Source organism: Ceratotherium simum, chromosome 7 (genome assembly GCF_057802395.1).
Source record: "Ceratotherium simum simum isolate JZ-2026a chromosome 7, ASM5780239v1, whole genome shotgun sequence".
Classification (NCBI taxonomy): domain Eukaryota; kingdom Metazoa; phylum Chordata; class Mammalia; order Perissodactyla; family Rhinocerotidae; genus Ceratotherium; species Ceratotherium simum.
The window spans coordinates 30,855,175-30,879,561 of NC_141906.1; the positions used below are offsets into that span (position 1 = coordinate 30,855,175).

Below are 24,387 nucleotides of genomic sequence, written 5' to 3' on the forward strand. Positions count from 1 at the left end.
TCCCTTGATGGGCACTTAGGTTGCTTCCAAGTCTTGGCTATTGTGAATAACGCTGCAATGAACACAGGGGTGCATGTATCTTTACGCATTGGTGTTTTCAAGTTCTGTCCTCTTTTTGCTTGAGGAAGATTGTCCCTGGGCTAACATCCATGCCAGTCTTCCTCTATTTTGTATGTGGGACGACTCCACAGCATGGCTCTATGAGCCATGTGTAGGTCTGCACCCAGGATCCAAACCTGTGAACCCTGGGCCGCCGAAGTGGAGCACGCAAACATAACCACTATGCCCCTGGGCCGGCTGGAGTTGTTGTTTTTAAAATCTACCACCAAAGTTTCACTGAGCCTTCAGTTTGTCCAAGTCTCTTTTTATCTTGCTTGTTCTCTTTCCTATTCTTCCTTTTCTCTCCCTTTCAAGGGCAAAATTACAAATTCTTCTCTGTTGTGCAGAGCAGACCTTGGCACTAGCTGCTACCTAGGCCCTTGGGATTTTTACCTTTAACACTTGTCAGTGTATTTTTTCCAATGAATTCTAAAAGGAATTATGGTACCAGCTGTTCATATAATAATAATTTTTATACCTAATTACACAATAAAGAGATTTTTTTTAGAGGAAAAACAACAACAATTGGTTGGATCAGATGTTCTAATCTCCAAGGTTCAGCTGGCCATGATTATTGTAATTGCCAGTTTCTGTCGGCTAATTAAAAAGTGGGGACCTTTTACCTTTCTGTCTGAGCCTTGTTCTACTGTAAGCAGGGTACAGTAGAAAAGCACTATGCTTTAGAGTTAATTGGGCCTGGATTTGCCTCCCCGCTTCATCCCCTCATAAGCTAGGTGATCCTGGGCAATTTTTTTTAACTCTTCAGGCCTACTTCATAAGATTGTTAGGAGCATTCTGTAAGATAATGCCAATAAAACTCTTGTCACCGTGCCTCAGGAAATGGTTACTCCCTTTTGTGGGTCACTATTGGTGCAAGTACTGGAAACCAGCCCTTGGAGTATAGTCATACATTGGCCCTGACCTTCCACAGCCTTGATCTACTTTTACACATTTTAAAAATGCACATTTTTCACATCCCCCTTCTCCCAGGAGCGTTGTTAAGTTTTAACTAACATTTGATTATAAAAGGCCGTATGTATCAGTATCTCTGAGATGATTTGTGTATAGAAGAGAGGTATGTGATAGCACTTTTTTTTTTAAACCTAGGTGTGAAGGAATTACAAGTCCAGAAGGCTCAAAATCTATAGTGGAAGGAATCATAGAGGAAGAAGAAGAAGATGAAGAAGGAAGTGAGTCAATAAACAAGAGGAAAAAGGAAGACGACATGGAGGTGGGTGAAAGCCTGCATTCTTGGAAGGATGGGGTAGGGAATGGTTCAGAGTGTGTGGGGTGAGGATGGGGAGGTGACATTGTTATTTTTGTCCACCATTAGATATTTTAGGAGGCAAAGACATTATCATAATAGATCCTTAGGTTAACTATAAGATATAAGGCACTTGTTGATAGCTCTAAGAGTTATCAATGTCAAACTCAAACTGGATCATTAAACTTACAGTGTATACCCTACCCTCAAACAGACTGCTCCCTCTTCAGGCTTTTTCTCACCTCTGTACTTCTGTTGGTATGGTTTATCTCATGAGAAAATCCCATTTCCTACCAGTCTATACTAAGCCCATCCAAATCATACCCATCTTTCAAGGTATATCTCCTTGGGAAAGCTTTCTGACCTGAGTTTATATCACTCCCTCTCCAGTACAGCACTGGGAGTCTATATGACACAACTTAGCATTTTCTTTTTTGAAGTTATGGCTAAGTCATAGAAGTGATTTTCATAAGCCACATTCAAAAATACAATGGTCTCCTGGTAGTCAGCCCTAGAATGCAGATTCAGTGTCCTCTAATTGCATAAGAATTATCTCCCAACAGAAATAACCTGTGTTTTTTTTGAGGGCAGGAAGTGATGTTCTGAGTGAATATCCCTCAGCATTTAGCTCAGGGTTGTGTGCATAGTGAGTGTTCTGTGTGTAGTTGCTGAGCAATTGATTTGCGAATAGTAGTGGGAAGGGGTGTTTTTTTCTTGGAAATGATTAGTGAGCATGAGCAGCAGACTTTCTAGGATATATTATAAACGTCTTAGTGGTGGCAGGTAATGGACTTGGTGTCCACCACATATTCCTTTGCATTTGGAGATGCTACTGTTAGCAAGGAGGAGGGTAGGTTTTTTTAAACAGTATTTTTAATTTAATGAGGATCTTCCTGTCATCCTTAAGATCAATGAATAATACTTTGTACCTCTTGGGAGTTTACAAAAATATAAATCATGCATGATCAGTTTGCCCTCCTAACACTCAGTGAGGTGAGGGGAGATCTTTTCTCCCATGTTAACAATGTAGAAACTGAGACGAAGAGATGAAGAGACTTGCCCAAGGTAATCAAGTAGTATTTAGTAGATTTGAGACTCTGATAAAAACTGTCAATTACTTTTTACCTGTTATGTGCTAGGAACTATACTGCGTGCTTCACATTTATCATCTCTAGTCCTCATTTTAGCTCTGCATTGTAGATATTATCACGGTTTTACAGCTCAGGTACAGATACTTGCCTAAGGTCACACATAAATGTTAGCACTAAAGCACACCCAGACCCTCTGATTTTTTTAATTCAAACTCATTTTTTCTTTGCAATTTTTCATAAGCCTAATTATATGGAGTTTTATAAACTCTAGCAGTTCTATTAGGAGGGCAAACTGAGCACATCAAGCAATAAGGAGTATAGCTAAACAGTCTACACTTGAAGAAGGACACAAAGAAGCTCCAAACAACAGTCATACTTCTTGCAACTAGTAGATAAATAAGTCCTGGAGATCTAACGCACAGCATAGTAATTATAAGCAACAATACTGTATTATAAACTTCAAAGTTGCTAAGAGACTAGGTCTTAATTGTTCCCACCACAAAAAAGAAATGGTAATTACGTGATGTGATGGAGGTGTTAGCTAATGCTATGGTGGTAATCATATTGCAATATATAAATGTATAAAATCGACACATGATATACCTTAAACCTACACAATGTTGTATGTCAATTATATCTCAATAAAGATAGATAAATAAATAAAACAGAGAAAATGTTAGTAATGCAAATTAAACTTAACAAGAACAAAACAGTCACAACTTCTGAAGCGTGGTAGCCAGGAGCCATTTAGGGCCCGTTAGCCCTTAGGGACATCGCTGTTATAGCACAATATAAGGTGTGGTGTTTGAAATGACCCCGAGACGTACATAAGAGGTCAGTTGCATCCATTCTGCTCTGTAAAAGAAGACAAGATATACATTTTATTTGGGGGGGGGGGTTGGTGGGGAGAGAATCTAATACAAAATGGTTAAAATACAGAAAAGAAAGGGAAAACATTTAAGCTTTGGTCCTTAAAGGAATAAACTTAAGTTGTCCAGGAGATATTCCTTTATGCATAAATCTCTCTCTCTCTCCTTTTTTTTTTTTTTTTTGTGAGGAAGATTAGCCCTGAGCTAACATTTCATACCAATCCTCCTCTTTTTGCTGAGGAAGGTTGGCCCTGGGCTAACATCCATGCCCATCTTCCTCTACTTTATATGGGCCGCTGCCACAGCATGGCTTGACAAGCAGTGCATGGGTCCGCGCCCGGGATGCGAACCTGTGAACCCCCGCCCACCAAAGCAGAGCGCACACACTTAACTGCTACACCACCGGGCCGGCCCCAAATCTCTCTCTCTCTGTTTTTTTAACTGCTTTATTGAGAGAGAACTCACCCAAAGTATACAATTCAGTGGTTTTTGATATAGCCACAGAGTTGTACAAATCTCACAACAATCTAATTTTAGAACATTTTCATCACTTTTAAAAGAAATGTCAAACTCATTTGCAGTCGCTTCTCATTTATCCCCAACCTTCCCAGCCATAAGCAACCCACTAATCTACTTTCTGTCTCTATAGATTTGCCTAATCTGCACATTTAATATAAATGAAATTATATAATATGTGGTCTTTTGTGAGTGGCTTCTTTCACCTTAGCATAATATTTTCAAGGTTTATCCATGTTGTGACATGTATCAGTACTTCATTCCTGTTTGTGGCTGAATAATATTCCACTGAATGGATAGACAACATTTTTTATCCATTCATTGTTAATGGACATTTGGATTGTTTCCACTTTTTGTCTATTATAAATAATGTTGGTATGAACATTTGTATACAAATTTTTGTGTGGATGTAGGCCTTTATTTCTCTTAGGTATACACCTATGAGTGGAAGTGCTAGATGGTAACTCTGTGTTTAATCATTTGAGGAACAGCCATACTGTTTTCCAAAGTGCCTGTACCATTTTACATTCCCACCAGCAGTGTATGAGGGTTCTAGTTTTTCTACATCCTTGCCAGCACTTGTTATTGTCTCTCTTTTTGATTATAGCCATCCTAGTGGGTATAAAGTAGTTTCTCATTGTGGTTTTGATTTACATTTTCCTAATGACTATTGGTGTTGAGCATCTTTTCACATGCTTATTGGCCATTTGTATATCTTCCCTGGAGAAATGTCTATTCAGATCCTTTACCCATTTTTAAACAGAGTTGTCTTTTGATTATTGAGTTGCAAGGTTCTTTATATTTTCTAGATATAAGTACCTGATTTGCACATATTTTCTCCCATTCTGTGGGTTGTCTTTTCACATTCTTTTTTTTTCTTTTTTTTCTTTTCCAGAGAAAACAGGTATATTTAGGAACTCAATATATCAGGTTGCAACCGGGATTGTTTAATTTTTTTTTTTTAAATTTTTTATTTATTGCAGTAACATTGGTTTATAATATTGTATAAATTTCAGGTGTACATCATTATACTTCTATTTCTGCATAGATTACATCATGTTCAGCACCCAAATACTAATTACAACCCATCACCACACACATGTGCCGAATTATCCCTTTTGCCCTCCTCCTTCCCCCCTTCCCCTCTGGTAACCACCAATCCAATCTCTGTCTCTATGTGTTTGTTTATTGTTGTTATTATCTACTACTTAATGAAGGAAATCATATGGTATTTGACCTTCTCCCTCTGACTTATTTCACTTTGCATAATACCCTCAATGTCCATCCATGTTGTCACAAATGGCTGGATTTCATTGTTTCTTATGGCTGAGTAGTATTCCATTGTGTAGATATACCACATCTTCTTTATCCATTCGTCCCTTGATGGGCACTTAGGTTGCTTCCAAGTCTTGGCTATTGTGAATAACGCTGCAGTGAACACAGGGGTGCATGTATCTTTATGCAATGGTGTTTTCAAGTTCTTTGGTTAAATACCCAGCAGTGGAATAGCTGGATCATATGGTAGTTCTATCCTTGATTTTTTGAGGAATCTCCATACTGTTTTCCATAGTGGCTGCACCAGTTTGCACTCCCACCAGCAGTGTAGAAGAGTTCCCTTCTCTCCACATCCTCTCCAACATATGTTGTTTCCTGTCTTGTTAATTATAGCCATTCTGCCGGGCGTGAGGTGATATCTCATTGTAGTTTTGATTTGCATTTCCCTTATAGTTAATGATTTTGAACATCTTTTCATGTGTCTGTTGGCCATCTGTATATCTTCTTTGGAGAAATGTCTGTTCAGGTCTTTTGCCCATTTTTTAATTGGGTTGGTAGTTTTTTTGTTGTTGAGATGCATGAGTTCTTTATATATTTTGGAGATTAAGCCCTTATCAGATGTATGGTTTGCAAATATCTTCTCCCAGTTGTTAGGTTGTCTTTTCGTTTTGTTGATGGTTTCCTTTGCTGTGCAGAAGCTTTTTAGTTTGATGTAGTCCCATTTGTTTATTTTTTCTATTGTTTCTCTTGCCCGGTCAGACGTGGTGCTTGAAAATATGTTGCTAAGACCGATGTCGAAGAGCGTACTGCCTATGTTTTCTTCTAGAAGTTTCATAATTTCAGGTATTACATTCAAGTCTTTAATCCGTTTGGAGTTAATTTTTGTGTATGGTGTAAGGTAAGGGTGTACTTTCATTTTTTTGCATGTGGCTATCCAGTTTTCCCAACACCATTTGTTGAAGAGACTTTCTTTTCTCCATTGTATGTTCTTGGCTCCTTTGTCAAAGATTAGCTGTCCATAGATGTGTGGTTTATTTCTGGGCTTTCGATTCTATTCCATTGATCTGTGTGTCTATTTTTGTGCCAGTACCATGCTGTTTTGGTTACTATAGCTTTGTAGTATATTTTGAAATCAGGGAGTGTGATACCTCCAGCTTTGTTCTTTTTTCTCAGCATTCCTTTAGCTATTCGGGGTCTTTTGTTGTTCCATATAAATTTTAGGATTCTTTGTTCTATTTCTGTGAAAAATGTTGTTGGAACTTTGATAGGGATTGCATTGAATCTATAGATTGCTTTAGGAAGTATGGACATCTTAACTATGTTAATTCTTCCAATCCAAGAGCACGGAATATCTTTCCATTTCTTTGTGTCTTCTTCAGTTTATTTCAGCAATGTTTTATAGTTTTCGGTGTACAGATCTTTCACCTCTTTGGTTAAGTTTATTCCTAGGCATTTTATTCTTTTTGTTGCAATTGTAAATGGGATGGTATTCTTAATTTCTCTTTCTGCTGCTTCATTGTTAGTGTATACAAATGCAACTGATTTTTGTATGCTGATTTTGTATCCTGCAACTTTACCGTATTCATTTATTACTTCTGAAAGTTTTCTGGTGGATTCTTTAGGGTTTTCTATATATAAAATTATGTCATCTGCAAATAGAGAGAGTTTCACTTCTTCCTTTCCAATTTGGATCCCTTTTATTTCTTTCTCTTGCCTGATTGCTCTGGCTGGGACTTCCAGTACTATGTTAAATAGGAGTGGTGAGAGTGGGCATGCTTGTCTGGTTCCTGTTCTTAGAGGGATAGCTTTCAGTTTTTCACCATTGAGGATGATATTAGCTGTGGGTTTCTCATATATGGTCTTTATTATGTTGAGGTACTTTCCTTCTATACCCATTTTATTCAGAGTTTTTATCATAAATGGATGCTGTATCTTGTCAAATGCTTTCTCTGCATCTATTGAGATGATCATGTGATTTTTATTCTTCATTTTATTAATGTGGTGTATCACGTTGATTGATTTGCGAATGTTGAACCATCCCTGCATCCCTGGAATAAATCCCACTTGATCATGGTGTATAATCTTTTTAACGTATTGTTGTATGTGATTTGCTAGTATTTTGTTGAGGATTTTTGCATCGATGTTCATCAGTGATATTGGCCTGTAGTTTTCTTTTTTTGTGTTGTCCTTGTCTGGTTTTGGTATCAGGGTAATGTTGGCTTCATAGAATGAGTTAGGGAGCTTCCCCCCCTCCTCAATTTTTTGGAAGAGTTTGAGAAGGATAGGTATTAAGTCTTCTTTGAATGTTTGGTAGAATTCACCAGGGAAGCCGTCTGGTCCTGGACTTTTATTTTGGGGGAGGTTTTTGATTACTGTTTCAATCTCCTTACTGGTGATTGGTCTATTCAAATTCTCTACTTCTTCTTGATCCAGTTTTGGAAGGTTGTATGAGTCTAAGAATTTATCCATTTCTTCCAGATTGTCGAATTGGTTGGCATATAGCTTTTCATAGTATTCTCTTATAATCTTTTGTGTTTCTGAGGTGTCTGTTGTAATTTCTCCTCTTTCATTTTTGATTTTACTTATTTGTGCCTTCTCTCTTTTTTTCTTGGTGAGTCTAGCTAACGGTTTGTCAATGTTCTTTATCTTTTCAAAGAACCAGCTCTTGTTTTTATTAATTTTTTCTATTGTTTTTTTGGTGTCTATTTCATTTATTTCTGCTCTGATTTTTATGATTTCCCTTCTTCTACTGATGTTGGGCTTTGTTTGCTCTTCTTTTTCCAGTTCCTTTAGGTGCATTGTCTGATTGTTTATTTGAGATTTTTCTTGTTTATTGAGATAGGCCTGTATTGCTATAAACTTCCCTCTTAGAACCGCTTTTGCTGTATCCTATAAATTCTGGTATGTCGTATTTTCATTTTCATTTGTGTCCAGGTATTTTTTGATTCTTCTTTGATTTCTTCATTGACCCAGTCATTGTTCAGTAGCATTTTGTTTAATCTCCACGTATTTGTGGCTTTCTGATTTTCTTCCTATAGTTGATTTCTAGTTTCATACCGTTGTGGTCAGAAAAGATATTTGGTATTATTTCAATCTTCTTAAATTTATGTAGATTTGTTTTGTGGCCTAATATGTGATCAGTCCTGGAGAATGTTCTATGTGCATTTGAAAAGAACGTGTATTCTTCGGTTTTTGGATGGAATGCTCTATATATATCTACTAGGTCCATCTGTTCTAGTGTGTCATTTAAGGCCAATGTTTCCTTATTAATCTTCTGTTTGGATGATCTGTCCGTTGGTGTAAGTGGAGTGTTAAAGTCCCCTACTATTATTGTGTTACTGTCTATTTCTGTTTGTATGTCTGTTAATAATTGCTTTATATATTTAGGTGCACCTACATTGGGTGCGTAGATATTTACAAGTGTTATATCCTCTTGTTGGATTGTTCCCTTGATCATTATGTAATGCCATTCTTTGTCTCTTTTTACAGTTTTTGTTTTAAAGTCTATTTTGTCTGAGTACTGCTACCCCAGCTTTCTTTTCATTGCCATTTGCGTGGAGTATCTTTTTCCATCCCTTCACTTTCAGTTTGTGTCTTTAGGTCTGAAGTGTGTCTGTTGTATGCAGCATATATATGGGTCTTGTTTTTCTATCCATTCAGCCACCCTATGCCTTTTAAATGGAGCATTTAGTCCATTGACGTTTAAAGTAGCTATTGATAAGTATGTACTTACTGCCATTTTTTAACTTTTTTTTTTTCTCAGTGTTTTAGTAGTCCTTCTCTGTTCCTTTCTTCTTCTATACAGAATTTATGGTCTCTTTAGTTTGACCTCTCTCTGAAAGCTCTACTCTTTAACTCCCCTCCTCCCTCCTTTTATGTTTTTGATATCATATCTAACCTCTTTCTTGTGCATTTGTATCCATTACGTTCTTACCATGGAAATAGATAATTTTTCCTATTTGTGGTCTTCTCTTTTTCCCTTAAATCAGTCCCTTTAACATTTCTTGTAGCACTGGTTTCTTGGTGACAAACTCCCTTAATTTTTGCTTGTCTGGGAAATTTTTGATCTCTCCTTCCATTTTGAAAGATAACCTTGCTGGGTAGAGTATTCTTGGCTGTAAGTTTTTTCCTTTTAGCACTTTAAATATATCGTGCCACTCTCTTCTAGCCTGTAAGGTTTCTGCTGAGAAGTCAGCTGATAGCCTTATGGGTTTCCTTTGTATGTAACTTGACTTTCTCTTGCGGCTTTTAGGATTCTCTCTTTCTCTTTAATTCTGGACATTTTGATTATGATGTGTCTTGGTGTGGGCCTCTTTGGGTTTATCTTATTTGGGGCTCTCTGTGCTTCCTGTACCTGGATGTCTGTTTCCTTCCTTAGGTTAGGGAAGTTTTCATCTATTATTTCTTGAAATAGATTCTCTGCCCCTTTGTCTCGCTCTTCTCCTTCTGGGACACCTATAACACGGATGTTAGTGCGCTTGATGTTGTCCCAGAGGTCCCTTAGACTGTCCTCACTCTTTTTAATTCTTTTCTCTTTTACCTGTTCAGTTTGGGTAAATTCTTCTAGTCTTTCATCCAGCTCGCAGATCCGTTCTTCTGTATCCTCTACTCTGCTTTTGAGTCCCTCTAGTCAGTTTTTCATTTCCGGTATTGTATTCTTCATTTCTGATTGATTCTTTTTTATATCTTCCATTTCTTTGTTGACATTCTCACTGAGTTCATCTATTCTTCTCCCCAGATCAGTGAGCATCCTTCACACTCTTTGTTTGAACTCTCTGTCAGGTAGGTTGCTCATTTCTTTTCACTTAGTTCTTTTTCTGGGGTTTTGTCCTGTTCCCTTACTTGGAATGTATTCCTTTGCCTCCTCATTTTGCCTCTTTCCCTGTGCTTGTGTCTACGTATTAGGTAGGTCAGCTACGTCTCCTGCCCTTGGTTGGATAGGTGACCTTATGTAAGTGATGGCTTAGGAGGCCTGCAGTGTGCTTTCCTCAGTTCTCAATGTTCCAGGGGTGACCCCTATGTGGGCTACGTGTGTCCTTCTGTTGTGGCCTGTTTGCTCTCCCTGTAGGTGCCCAGGGAGGCCGAGTTATGCTCCTGGTCAGCTCTTGTAATGCTCAACTGCTTGTAGTTGTTGTGAGCCCTTCAGTCTCTTTGTCAGGCGTGGGGAGCCCCAGCACAGTTGGCTGCAAGTTCTAATACCACATTTGTGTTGCAGTATTTCTTTTAAGTGAGTAGGCCCCCAGTGTGGCAGGTTGTTAGGCTTAGGGCCTTACAATTGCTATAAGCCTCCAGCCTTTAGGTCTCTTGTCAGCTCTCTGAGGATTGCAGCTGGGTGGGGCTGGCCTCAGGTACAGGAGCACCCAGTTGTTTCAGGCTTTGGAAGGTGGGGCAAACCCCCTGTGTGGGTCTTTGAGAAGCACAAGTCTTCTGCAGCTGACCAGCCCTGCCACCCACAGGTCCACACACACAGTCAACACAGTCCTGCCCCGTGTGCATGCCCCAACCTCCCGAAGCGGACCCAGTCTCTCCACGGTGGGAGCCCCACACGCTCCACCACTGCCCCACACTCTCCACCCGCTCCTTGTGCATGTCTTGCCCCACTGAAGTCGGCTCAGTTGCCAGGCAGCAGAGAATCCAGTCACCAATCTATGCAGGCCCACAATTTGCCTGAGGGCTTGTTGTTGGGTGGGGCCGGTCTCTAGGGTGGGCTGCCTGCCCTGGCTGAGCTGGATTAAATCCGTGCTCTAGCGGGTGGGGCAGACCCTGGGCTAGCAGGCCTCAGGGAGAACTCCAGTGGCGTCTGTGTCAGCACACCCACACCAGGCCACAACAATGGCCGCCGCCACTGTCCCAGTCCCTGGAGAGGTCTCACCCCTCACCGAGATGCACATAGGGCCTATTAGGTGAGTCTCTTTTCACCACTGCACTGTGCATCTTTCTTTCTGGTGATTTTAGGTTGCTTTCTGAAACGGGTGAGTTTGCGCGTAGGCCCTTTAAGAGCCAGTTTTAATTTCTTTGTGAACCAGCTTTTCTGGGGGTACTCCCCAATGTTTTAGTCAGGCAAAGTCAGATATTATGCCACTCGTCTCGATTGTGCTGGGTCCACCAAATGCCCACAGCGGGGGCGCTCCCCGGCTCAGGGACCCGCTCCTCCAGGGAGGGCTGCGGACCTGTGCGCTGCTCCCGGGCGGCCGTGAAGCTGGCGGCTTGTGAAGGCGGCGTTTTTCCTCTCCAGAAGGGAGTTTCTGCCTCTTCAACCTCAATTAGGATTGTCCGTTGTTGCAGGAGTTCCTCTTATCCAGTTTTCAGTTCTGTCTCAGGGGTAATTTTTCCACGAGTAGTTGTAAATTGGCTGTGTCGGCGGGAGGAGGTGAGTTCAGAGTCTGCCTACGCTGCCATTTTGACTTCCTCCTCTTTTCACATTCTTGATGGTGTTCCTGGAAGTGTAAAAGTTTGATTTTGATGAAGTTCAATTTATCTAGTTTTTGTTTTGTTGCTTGTGCTTTTGGTGTCATACTAAGAAGGCTTTTCCTAGCCCAAGGTCACAAAGATTTATGCCTATGTTTTCTTATAAGAATTTTCTAGTTTTAGGTCTTACATTTAGATCTGTGATCCATTTTGAGTTAGTTTTTGTGTATGGTATGAGATAGGGGGTATAACTTCATTCTTTTGCATGTGGATATCCAGTTGTCCCAGCACCATTTGTTGAAAAGACTTCTCTTTCCCATTTAATTGTCTTGCCTCCCTTGTTGAAAATCAGTTGACCATAAATGTCCGAGTTCATTTCTGGACTCTCAGTTCTGTTCCATTGATCTATATGTCTGTCCTTATGCAAGTACCACACTGTTTTCATTATTGTAGCTTTGTAGTAAGTTTTGAAATCAGGAATTCATTATTGTAGCTTTGTAGTAAGTTTTGAAATCAGGAAGTGTAAGTCTTCCAATTTTATTCTTCTTTTTCAAGATTATTGAAATCTCCTATTCTTAAAAATTTTTTTTGATTACTTGTTATGTGCCGGACCATGTTCCTGTTGCTTTACATACATGAGCATCTTTAGTTCATCCTTAGAACAATCCTTTGAGATCTTGTGTTGCTCATTTTACAGCTAAGAAAACAGGCTCAAAGAAGTTAAGTAACTTTCCCAAGAGACCCACAGTTATTGGTTAATGATGGAGCTGGGATTTGCATTCATTCAGGTCTGGCTGACACAAAGCCTATGTTTTTAAATATTTTTCAAGTGAGGCATTGGCAAATAATGCAAGGCCTGTGGTAGATGCCCTTGTGTGGAGAATTGCATCCTGCCCAGGTGAGCATTCCTGGAAGATTGGTAACTGGCTTTCTGCTTCTCCTAACCAACAACTAGGTCTCATCACATCAATCTGTTTTATTACCATTTGTTGGAGGAAGGCATGCAAACTAAACTAACTTTACAATCCAACTCTGTAGAGAAAGGACTTCTCGTCGTTACCCTAAATGCAGGAATAACTCTAATTCTATCCAGAATTTTTTCTTTGTTTTTACAATTCTTAGGCCTTGAGATGAACTCCAGTAAAAAAATTTTTTTAATAATATTTCTGGGCTGGCCCCATGGCATAGTGGTTAAGTGCGTGCACTCCACTGCTGGTGGCCTGGGATTGGATCCCGGGCGTGCACCGAGGCACCGCTTGTCAGGCCATGCTGTGGCGGCGTCCCATATAAAGTGGAGGAAGATAGGCACAGATGTTAGCCCAGGGCCAGTCTTCCGCAGCAAAAAGAGGAGGATTGGCATGGATGTTAGCTCACGGCTGATCTTCCTCGCAAAAAAAAAAAAATAATAATAATAATATTACTATTCTTGGAGGTTCCCTTACCTTAAATTTGTCATTTTCCTGTGAAGTCTTGTGTGCACTTGGGAGGGGCTTGTGAGATTATGCTGTCTCTGTGGAGCAGATCTCTTAGAAATGGCTCATAAATGGGAATTATTGCACGTAATAGGACAGGCCGAGATTCCAAGTTGAAATGACAATTTGTGTTCACTTTAAAGTGTCCTATGCCTGGAAAATATTAACAGAAGAGAATGGAGGGCTGGCCCCGTGGCTTAGCGGTTAAGTGCGCGCACTCCGCTAGTAGTGGCCCAGGTTCGGATCCTGGGGCGCGCACCGACGCACCGCTTCTCCGGCCATGCTGAGGCCGCATCCCACATACAGCAACTAGAAGGATGTGCAACTATGACATACAACTATCTACTGGGGCTTTGGGGAAAAAAAGGAGGAGGATTGGCAATAGATGTTAGCTCAGAGCCGGTCTTCTGCAGCAAAAAGAGGAAGATTAGCACGGATGTTAGCTCAGGGCTGATCTTCCTCACAAAAAATAAATAAATAAATAAATAATAATAAAAAAAGAAGAGAATGGAATGAGTTGTTTTTTTGTTTTTTAAATTTTATTTATTTATTTTCCCCACCCCCTGATAAATCACCATTCTACTTTCTGTTTCTGTAAATTTCAATACTTTAGATACCTTATATAAATGGAATCATACAGTATTTGTCTTTTTGTGACTGGCTTATTTCACTTAATATAATGTTCTCAAGGTTCATCCGTGTTGTAGTGTGTGACAGGATTTCTTTCTCTAAGGCTGAATAATATGTATGTAACATATTTTGTTTATCCATTTATCTGTTGCTAGACATTTGGATTGCTTACACCTCTTGACTGTTATGAATAGTGCTGCTATGAACATGAGTGTGCAAATATCAATTCAAGACCGTGCGTTCACTTCTTTTGGCTGGATCATATGGTAGTCCTATTTTTCATTTTTTGAGTAACTGCCATACTGTTTCCCAAAGTAGTGGTACCGTTTTATAATTCCACCAACAGTGCATGAGGGTTCAATTTCTCCACATCCTTGCCAACACTTGTCTTTTTTTGAGAGTAGCCATTCTAATGGGTGCAAAGTGATATCTCATTGTGGGTTTGATTTGCATTTCCCTAATGGTTAGTGATGTTGAGCATCTTTTCATGTACTTATTGGACATTTGTATATCTTCTTTGGATAAATGTCTGTTCAAGTCCTTTGCCCATTTTTTAAATCATGTTATTTGATTTTTTTGTTGTTGATTTGTAGGAGTTCTTGATAACTTCTGGATATTAACCCCTTATCATATATGCGATTTGCAAATATTTTCTCCCATTCCGTAAGAGGCTTTTTCACTCTGTTGATGTGGTTTTTGATGCATGAAAGTTTTTAAGTTTGATGTGGTCCATTTGTCTATTTTTGCTTTTGTTGCCTCTGCTTTTGGTGTCATAACCAAGAAATCCTTGCTAAGTCCAATGTCATGAAAAGCTTCATGAAACTTTCCCCTATGTTTTCTTCTAGAAGTTTTATAGTTTTAGGTCTTATATTTAGGTCTTTAATCCATTTGACTTAATTTTTGTATATGGTCCAACTTCATTCTTTTGCATCTGGATATCCAGTTTTCCCAACACCATTTGTTGAAAAGACTGTTCTTTCCCCATTGAATGGTCTTGGCACTTTTGTCAAAGATCATTTGGCCATATATGTGAGAGTTTATTTCTGTGCTCTCTAGTTTATTCTGTTGGTCTGCTTGTTTGTCTTTATACCAGTACTATGTTGTTTTGATTATTGTAGCTTTGTAATATGTTTTGAAATCAGAGAGCATGAGTCCTCCAATTTTGTTCCTCTTTTTCAAAATTGTTTTGGCTGTTTGTGGTCCTTTGAGATCCTATATGAATTTTAGGATGACTTTTTCTATTTTTGCAAAAAAATGCCATTGGGATTTTGATAGGGATTGTGTTGAATCTGCAGATCACTTTGGGTAGTATGGACATCCTAACCATCCAGTGATCTTTAACACACTATGTTGCTGTTCATGTTCACTTCTAGGTTTTCATGTTGTTGATGTGTTATCCCATTTATTTATTTCAGTTATAATATTTCAAATTTTCAATGATGCAGAAAAGTATAGAGAATCATTTATTTGTTCAGCTTGTATTTGACGAGTGCATACTCTGTGTCCATCTACTTTATATCAAGATTTAACAGATATTGACATTTTGCCATGTTTATGTCAGATTTCCTTTTTTAAATTACTGTTGGGGGAAAATTATATCATTATCATGAATCAAAATAACGAAAAAGTGCTCTATCAACATATCAATGTATTTTCAGTTTTCCCTTCAAGTTCTTTCCCAAAGTACACAGCATTTTTCCAGTAGTAATCCGAACTCAGATAAGATGTTATACTTTACTTCTTTCACTTAATATTATATCGTAAGCATTTTTTTCATACTGCAATGTATTTTTTGTAATTATTCTTTTGATGGTGTGTTCTTTTTGCCAAATGGGTCTAAGAGAAGCTCAGTCTTGGCTCTACCATTTACTAGCTTTGTGATCTTAAGAAGGTTTCCTAAGTTCATTGAAACTAATAGAAGTAAAAAGTAATAGTCTACACAGAAATAGAAATATAATGATGTACACCTGAAATTCATATAATGTTATAAACCAATATTACCTCATTAAAAAAATAAATAGGAAAAAAAGAAGAAGTGAAAACAGTAAACCTCTGATTATCTAAACATGGAATTTACAAAATAACCTATACCACATGGCTGTTATAAGGCTTACATGTATATTAAAATATCTGGGATATAGTAGGCCTTTAATAAGTGCTAGTTTCCTTCCCTTTCCTTTTCCCAGGGACCTAGTTTTTATCCTGTTCCTCCAGGGGTTGCCCTCAGAGACTCAGAACTTGCTCTTATTCCTTCAGACCAAGAAGGACCATCCGTACACCTGGAGAATTGAACTGGCAAAAACAGAAAAATATTGGGATGGCTGGTTCCGAGGCTTATCCAATCTCTTTCTTAGTTGTCCTATTCCTAAATTGCTGCTCTTGGCTGGTAAGTGTATATATGTATGTATTAGCTTGGGCTGCCATAACAAAATATTATAGACTGGGTGGCTTAAACAACAAATTTATTTTCTCACAGTTCTGGAGGCTGGATGTCTGAGATCAGGGTACCAGCATGGTCGAGTTCTGGTGAGAGCTTTCTTACTGGCTTGCAGACAACCTCCTTCTCGCTGTGTCCTTACAGGCAGAGAGAGAGCGAGGACAGTCTCTCTGGTGTTTATTCTTATAAGGACACTAATCCTGTCACATGAGGGCCATATCCTTAGGACCCCACTTAACCTTAATTATTTCCTCATTTAACCTTAATTACTCCCATATCTCCAAATATCGTCACATTGTAGATTGGGGCTTCAACATATGAATTTGAGGGGAACACAGTTCAGTCCATAGCAGTACAGGAATATTGTCATTCTGAATGTGAACTTGTTTAAAACTACTCACCAAGTGGGTAGTGACTTCCAAAGTAAAGTACCATCCTCACTCATTTGTGCCCTTTCTCCTTCCCGTGCCAAATCCCTAAAGCTAAAGCTAACTAAACACAAAGGATCCACCTGGGATGGCCTGATTTTGGCCTGGCCTCTGTACCTAGTCAAGCCCAAGTCCTTCTCCTAGAGTGGTGTAAGGATATTTTGAGTATAATGGAAATTTAAAAAGTAAAACCCTGTTTTCAGAAACTGGTTTAAGCAAGCAAAATGATTACAGGGGAACCTCAGCCTGAGCTTCTTGTGGTGAGAATATACCCTCAGGAAATTAGGATTGGCATTAACATGAATTGAGAATGTCATCATGTTTACAACTTTGTAATAATTTTTACTTCATATTTGAACAGCAAAACCAATTTCACCTGGCCTTTTCTAGTAAGCTATTTATGGATTCTCTTATTTTGTTCTAGGTGTTGATAGATTGGATAAAGATCTGACTATTGGCCAAATGCAAGGTAAGTCATCAAGAAATTATGTCCCTAGGTCCTTCTCTGAGGGCAGAGAAAGGGCCAGAGTCATGTGGAAATTAACGTTCTGAGATGGTGAGGTACAAGGAGAGAGCATGTGCTTTAGAGTTAGACCCAGATTTGACATCCACCTTTGCTCCTGACCCACGATATGATTATAGGCAAGTATTTCCTTTTTCTGAGCTTCAGTATGCCCCCCATCTAAAAATGAGAATTATACTACCACCTACGTCTCAGAGTTGTAAGGATTACAATGAGGCAATGTCTTTGAAAAGAGCATTATAAACTATAAAGTACTCTGCAGGTATATAATATTGTGAAAGAAGATATTCTGAACACTGATCAGTATTTTTATTATTGTTAGAATTCTTAGGAAAGGGAAAGGTCCAGGATAATCCAGATACAAAAAGGTATAAACTCTGTTTAGAAGACAGCATGGTGAGGTGGTAAAGGCAAGGTCTCTGAGGTTGGGAGAACTGGGTTTGAGTACTGCTTTTTTTCTACTAATTTTTTGACCCTGGGCAAGTTACTTGATCTGCCTTAGCTTTAGTTTTCTCAATCCATAAAATGAGAAAATTGATGGTAGTCTCGCAGGGATCATGAGGTGTAATGAGTAGGAAAGTGATCTTTTGTGCTCAGGTCCAAATGTATTGGCCAGATGACAGTGGAAGCAGTGGGACCAATTTCGTGGAGGCTCTTGCTTTAGTATGGATGAAAGGCTTGGTGAAGGTGAAGTCAATAGGCATTGGCAACTTTGGGGTTATGGGAAAAAGAGGTGCCAACTCGAAGGCCAAGGTTTTAGGCTTAAGCAGATTGTGCTCTTGACCTTCCTTCTTTTCTACGTACTCTCCCTGGGCAAGCTCATGGCTGCAATTTATACCCTGATAACTCCCAGAGCTAAACGTCTGACTCATACCTCTCTCCTGAGCTCCAGACCTGGCCCATGTATCAAACCTGGTGGACCTCTCTTCTTGGGTGTTTCATGGGGCCCTCAGACTGTTCTTGTAGCTCTCCATGGAGAAAGGGGCTATATTCCCTCACAGTAGTTGTTCAAAGGCTCCGGAATGATTTATCCAACTCGGGCCTCAGACCCTCGTACTCTTCCCTTTCTCCACCTACATAGTGTCCTGAGGCCTGGAGCAGGACCGTGGGCTGGGACTGTGTGATTTTTATGGCACTGATGTTGGTAATTCTGAGCTTAGACACCTTTCCTTAAATTCAATTCAAGCACACCTTTCCTAAGCACTCCTTCTGTGCAAGACCTATGCTTGATGCTGGGCAGACAGAATAATCACACATGGCCCTGATACTATCTGAAAGCAGTTGACCTGGCTGGACTGGAATAGCATTTGGAACCAGTGTTGATCACCAGCCTTGGAATCAGACAGTCCTGGGTTTGAATCACTGTTACTGGTTTTGTGGCCCGAGTGAATTGCTGACTTCCTAGTTTCTTCACCTATAAAATGGATATAATGATATATCTTAATACAGTTGTGTGAGGTTTAAGTAAGAAAATTTGGGTGAAGTAAGAGTTGACAAATGATGGCTTCATTATGTCCAGAAGGCACCCACAATTCCTCATTAGATATCCTCCTGTTTCCCCAGCAAGGATTATGCCAAGACCATCTTCTCTTTCAAAGCATCTCATGAGTATAGAGAGTAAGTGGCTGAGATGAGGGACATCCCATAAAACAAAGGGAAGTGGCTAAGTCGGCCTAGATTCTAAACCACAGCCTTCCCAGCACTGTGTTTGAACCAGCTGAATTAGTTATAGAATCCTAGAAATCCACCACTCATTCGTGGTGCGACTTGGGTGAATAATTTAGGCTCTCTGAACCTAAGGTTCCTCATCTGTAAGATGAGAGGGGAGGGTTTGGAAATATGCCCACCTCATAATAATTGTGAAGATTACCCATGATCATGTTACTTTATGTGTACTGGGCAGAGTGTTGTTAGTATGTGTGTGTTCTCCTTGATTCCTTATACCCACTCTTCCAAAGAGGAACGAAAAATGCATCCCTAGTCATCAGAGCCTGATCTAATGCATCCCTAGTCATCAAGCCCAAGGTGGTTGGAGTTGAAAGTTTTATCAGGTCATTCGCTCAACCATTCACTCATCCAAGACTTACTAAGCACTTATACAATGTCTAGCTCTGTGTTGGGCCCTAGTAAGGTTATAGAGCCAGTGATGATACTAGCCCCTGTCCTTACTGAAATGACACACTCCTGGGGAGGCATGCACCAGGGGCATATAAAATACAAACTTACAAAACAAGAGGGGCACAAGCTGCTCTGTGTTTGTATCCAAATGCATTAACAGTAGTACCTTAGGAGATACAAGCGAGAGGGGCCTAGGCTGGAGCACCCAGGGGCAGCTCACTGCAGGAGGAGGGGCATAGCTGGGTCTTACTGAAAGGTATGGTCTTAGTTCCTCTACTAATTAAGTGGCCTTGGGCAAATCACTTCACTAATCATGGCCTAAATTGCATCATCTCAGAAAAGAATTTCAATATTTGTCCTGCTTAATTTTATAGGATAGATTTGAGAATCAACTTAAAAAATGGATAGAAGATTATTTTGAAAAAATTTTAAAGCACTGTGTAACTGGGGTGAGAACCACGGATGTGATGACCAGAAAGACTTCCAGAGCTTACTCCCTTCTTTTGTAAATGGAGACCCTGAGCCTCTGAGAGTCTGTTCTCTCTACCTATGGGAGCTCTGGGTCCCCTGTCCTTTAGTCTGCTTAGGGATCTTGCTTTATCAGTTGTCTCTGTTCATTCTTAACAGCTATGACATTACTTGTGAGCTTACAGTGTTCCACATGGTACTTATTTTTGTAATAATAATTTAAAAATCCTTAGCATAGCTTACAAAGCCCTTAATGGTATGGTCCCTGCCTACCTCTCCAGCCTCATTGTTAATTCTCACGAGCACCACACCAAAGTTTTCGTTCCCAGTAACAAATACCATTTCCTCCTCCTTTCCTTTGTGTAGGCTGTTTTTTCTGTGTGGGAAGCCTTCCTGGACCCCTATTTGATTACGAAGCCCCCTTCCCTATGTTCTTCCAGTTCTGTGTGCTCAGTTTTATCATAGGAACTACATGCTGCATTAAATTATTGGGTTTTCTGTTTTGGTCCCCCACTAGACTATAAAATCCCGTGAAAACAGGAACTGTTTCTTCCTGTGTGTCTGGCCCAGAGTAAATGCACACTAAATAGTTGCAGAAGGAAAAAGTGAAGGGAAAATGATTTGCCCAAGGTTACAATTACAAATATTACCGTCCTCCCCAAAGGCTTGGTAATTGGGTCCAGAGTACTGGGGGGGATAGGCAGGAGCTCCAGGGCTCCTGGAATGTCCTGTGAGGTGGTAAGGAGAGGGCAGTTTTAGTCCCTGAGGTCACCTAGGTTTGTTTCCTCCCTAGGGAAGTTCCAGATGCAGGTCCTACCCCAGTGTGGCCACGCAGTCCATGAGGATGCCCCAGACAAGGTGAGTCTGGTGCTTGATGACTATAAAAGAACAACTATGAGAGTAACCTTGGATCTCACAGAAGATAGAACAAGCCTGTGAGTCAGCCTGTGTTGCCTGCAGCAGCTGCTGTGGGGCCTACACAGATGCAACTCCACCAGCTCCCCAAACGTTTCCTTGGCAGCTACCTATGGTCTCAGCTTTCTGTGTTTGGGCTGAGGAGCTACTGGCACCCTGCTGTTTCGTCCCAGGGCCCTGTGGTTAAGATCTTAAGCTCTACTTCTCTGTTACCCCCAAAAGCCAGATAGAAGAAGGGATAATTGAGATAGAAACTGCTCCCTAAACCACAGTCATAATTAAGAATTCATATGCACTCCTCTTGTAGGAAAAGGGTACTTTGTAACTCTAAGGGGATAAATAAGCCTTCATATCGTTCCTCTTGACTTCTCTGGAAACATTGCTAGCAAGAATGGTGGGGAGGAGTCTCCTAGCCCTGCCAGGACCCAGGTCCATTTGATTTCAAGCTCTCCAGGACCCATGAGTCCACTATAGAACCTAACCTTCCAACAGAAGCCCACAGGACCTCCCAGGCTGAGTCTCATTGCTAACCTTCGTATGGCCTGGAATATCTCTCCCTTTTCCAGGTAGCTGAAGCTGTTGCCACTTTCCTGATCCGGCACAGGTTTGCAGAGCCCATCGGTGGATTCCAGTGGTAAGGAAGTACAAAGGTTTAAGGAACCCAGCAGTGCTGGCCAACTCCAACAAAAAGATATTTCCAGGGTTGTAAATATCTCTGCCTTACCCCTGCCTGGTTTGGGTCACCATGCCTTTCTTGTTCCTTCTCAACATGGAGCCCAGCACGTGTGTTTCTGTAAAGCCTTGTTTGCTTGATTCTCTGTGCTCTGGTCTAGTGGGTTGTTGCTGAGCTGAGAGTAAATTGGGCCTAGTACCTCACCCTCCACTGCGATGTGCACTTCTTCTTGAGTTGCCCTTTCTCTGAGGAGGCTGGGATGGGAATCAGTCCTTTTCCAGGCTCTTAGAGAAGTCCTATAAGCCTTCTCCTGCCCTGCTGCTGGGGAACGCTGGGCAGGCCATGGAGGCTGTGTAGAGATCCAGAGCAGGGTTTTCAAGCTTAGCACTATTGACATTTGGAGCGGGTAATCCTTTGTAGTGGGGGATTGTCCTGTACACTGTAGGATGTTTAACATCCCTGGCCTCTATGCACTAGAAGCCAGTAGCCACACACACACACACAGTTGTGACAAGCAAAAATTCTCTAGATTTTACCAAATGTCTCAAGGGAGGCAAAATTACTCCCAGTTGAGACCCAGTGGTCTAGAGGAAAAAGAACGCCTCTCATCCTAGGGAGCTATTCATCTGATTAGGGAGACACAACTGGGCTCTTTGTTGAGGAGAAGGAAGAGAGGCTAGTGACCCAAACCACACGGTCCTGGCCCCACCTCAGGGAGCTCCTAATCTGTGCTGCAGAAGGCCCCTGATCTTCCGAGAGCCTACAGCCTTGATGAAAAGTCACGCCTGCCACTTGGAAAGTCTCTTATCTGATTTTGGTGAGAGACCAGGGGAACTTGTTCCTTACCCTTAGGAAATTTGAAGAAGTAATGTTGAAGAAAAAGAAATGGCTTCTGCGTTAGAGAACTCCAATGCAGGGCCTGGGAGGTGAGGGTGTCCAGGCAGGGCAGGCACTGGAAATGACAGGAGCCTGGTACAGGGAGCCACACAACTGACTCCCTTAGGCCAAACCACCGCTCAAGCAACTGACCATTGAGGGATCCCAGGAATCAACAATGAAGACCTAATTTCTCTTAATAAGCAAATTTGGGGCCCCTGGATCATTTGGAGTCCTGGTCACCTCAGCAGTACACTGAGAGCAGACCCTGTGTCTAGCCCTGGGTGGGGCTATGGGGAGGTGGGACAGATCTGCAAGGGCTTTGCTAGTCATTAGGGAGGGCTTCCTGGAGGAAACAGGGTAAGCGGAGGGAAAGCTAGGGATGGTCACATTTGTTTTCCCTTTTCCTTCCATTCTTCGCAGTGTGTTTCCTGGCTGTTAGTGACCTGCTATCCATCCCTCCTCGACATTGAGCTCTGTTGTAAATACATCGCACCAGAGGCCACTGTGATGCCGCTGTCTCCTCCTCACCATCCTGCCCGACCGTGTGACACCGGCTCCCTACAGACGGGCATCCCCAGATGTGCAAACCCTTTCGTGTATCCTGCCAAAAGCATTGTTGTCCAGGGCCTTGGACCAACATTGGCCTCCCCCATCCAAGGCTCCTCAGCTCTTACTCCTTCCCTGTTCAGGGGTAGCCCCTGCCTGTTCTCCCTCCCTTGCCTATGGTGAAGCCTCCATCAGACCTGCCACCCTGGGCCCCTGTTCCTGGCATTAGGCAATGCAGCTGGGTCCCCATGTCTCCCCAGGCTCAGGGACCTCCATTCCTTGAGATTATTCTTGGCATGGTCCTGCCCTACCTCACAGGATGGACCATGCATATGGTGGTCCTTATTTTTCACTTTCAAATAAAACACCAGTCAGGTACCTTTTTATTCCAGTCTTATTCTTCCAGGCTTGGAAGACCCAGAGAGGCCAGGATCCCATCCTTAGGTACAGGGAGGGGTGGTGGATAGCATCACAAGAAACCAGCCTGAGAATCAGGTCTAGCCAGTCCAAGCACATGGCCTCCCATGTGGGGAGAGCCCACTGTCCCACTCCCACATGTCTGGGCACCTGCCCTGGGCTGAGGCCAGGCTGCTCCAGGGGCCTCTTGAGCCCTCACCTGCCACAGAGCAACCCAGGTTAAATACAGCCCATGCACAAAGCCATAGGCTAAAGCCTGTGGAGTTGTTTTTAAGAATCAAATTTAACCATTTTCATAATTGGTCCCTGGAGGTGTGCAGAGTGCCCGCTTGCCTCTTCTAGACCCACAGCTTTTCTTCACCATTTGTAGTTTCCATGTCACTCTTCATAGAAACAGTACAGCTCAGCATCCTCACTCTTTGCCCTCTTTCAGCTGCCTCATCACAGCCCTGCGGCCTCCCCCTGCTGCCCAGGCACGCCATTTCCAAGGGCAGGGTGGAGCAGTCTCCTGCAGCCCATCTTTTCTGTGACTGTCTTAGGTGATGCGTAGCCCCCTCTACCTTTCCACCCAACAACTTCCTATCCCTGTCCTGCTGCACGGTCCGGAGTCTGGGACCTACTTTATTTCTTTGTTATTTATGACCTTGTTTAAAGAAAATAAATATCTCCCAACCTTTATCGATCTGGTCTTTCTCTACAAAGTTGTCCTTATTTCTGCTGATCTGGGGACAGGGGACAGTTCATTGTATTTACTCACTGTAGAGCTCCAGAAACCCTTTCCTGCAGACCATCAGCATCTTATGCTCTACTTGCTCCTCAGATCCAGAATGCCCAGTGGACTGGACAGAGCCACCACAGCCAGGGAGACCTGGATTCCAGTCTCATCTCTTCCAATTATTTGTGGTGTCAACTTGGGTCCAGAACAAGACAGTCTATGTACTGTCCACATAACCTCAGACACTCATGGGTTCACTTCTGCCAACACCCAAATGTCCACACCCAGATCATCTGAGCTCTAGACACTTAAGTCCATCTGCTTCCTCATATCTCTCCCGGATGACCAAAAGCCAATCAGATTGACCATTCCTAAATGTAAACTCACCTTCCCCCTAAACCTTGTTCTTCCTCCAGCATTTCTTAGCTCTGTAAGTGGTAGGTACCATCATCTCTCAAGTTTCCAAACCAGACAGCCAGAGAGAGCTCTCTAGATGGCTCCCTCTCTTACACCCATACCCATATGCAGTCTACCACAAAACCCTGTCCATTCTCTTTTCTGTGTCTCCTCTTTTCTACCCCATAGCCCCTGCCCTAGCTTAGGCCTCATCTGTTAGCTAGATCACTTCAGTCCCCTTGCTGGTT

The 24,387-nt window shown here is 41.5% G+C and overlaps 1 protein-coding gene across 2 annotated transcripts in view; it reads left to right on the plus strand.

Moving 5' to 3' along the window:
- The window catches only part of PPME1 (protein phosphatase methylesterase 1), a 74,605-nt gene extending 50,899 nt beyond the window's left edge, over nucleotides 1–23,706 (plus strand). The window contains exons 9-14 of one of the 2 annotated variants that reach the window (XR_015552691.1): nucleotides 1,207–1,330; nucleotides 15,881–16,010; nucleotides 16,101–16,150; nucleotides 16,914–16,958; nucleotides 20,392–20,456; nucleotides 21,080–21,147. Coding sequence is in view for 1 of the 2 variants with exons in the window: in XM_004433987.3 (XP_004434044.1) it covers nucleotides 1,207–1,330; nucleotides 15,881–16,010; nucleotides 16,914–16,958; nucleotides 20,392–20,456; nucleotides 21,080–21,147; nucleotides 22,486–22,504 (451 nt within the window). In the remaining variant the exon portion in view is untranslated. Of the gene's footprint in view, nucleotides 1–1,206; nucleotides 1,331–15,880; nucleotides 16,011–16,100; nucleotides 16,151–16,913; nucleotides 16,959–20,391; nucleotides 20,457–21,079; nucleotides 21,148–22,485 lie in introns of those variants that run through there. The other variant, XM_004433987.3, reaches the window with a different exon arrangement.
- The last annotated feature ends 681 nt before the right edge of the window (nucleotides 23,707–24,387 follow it).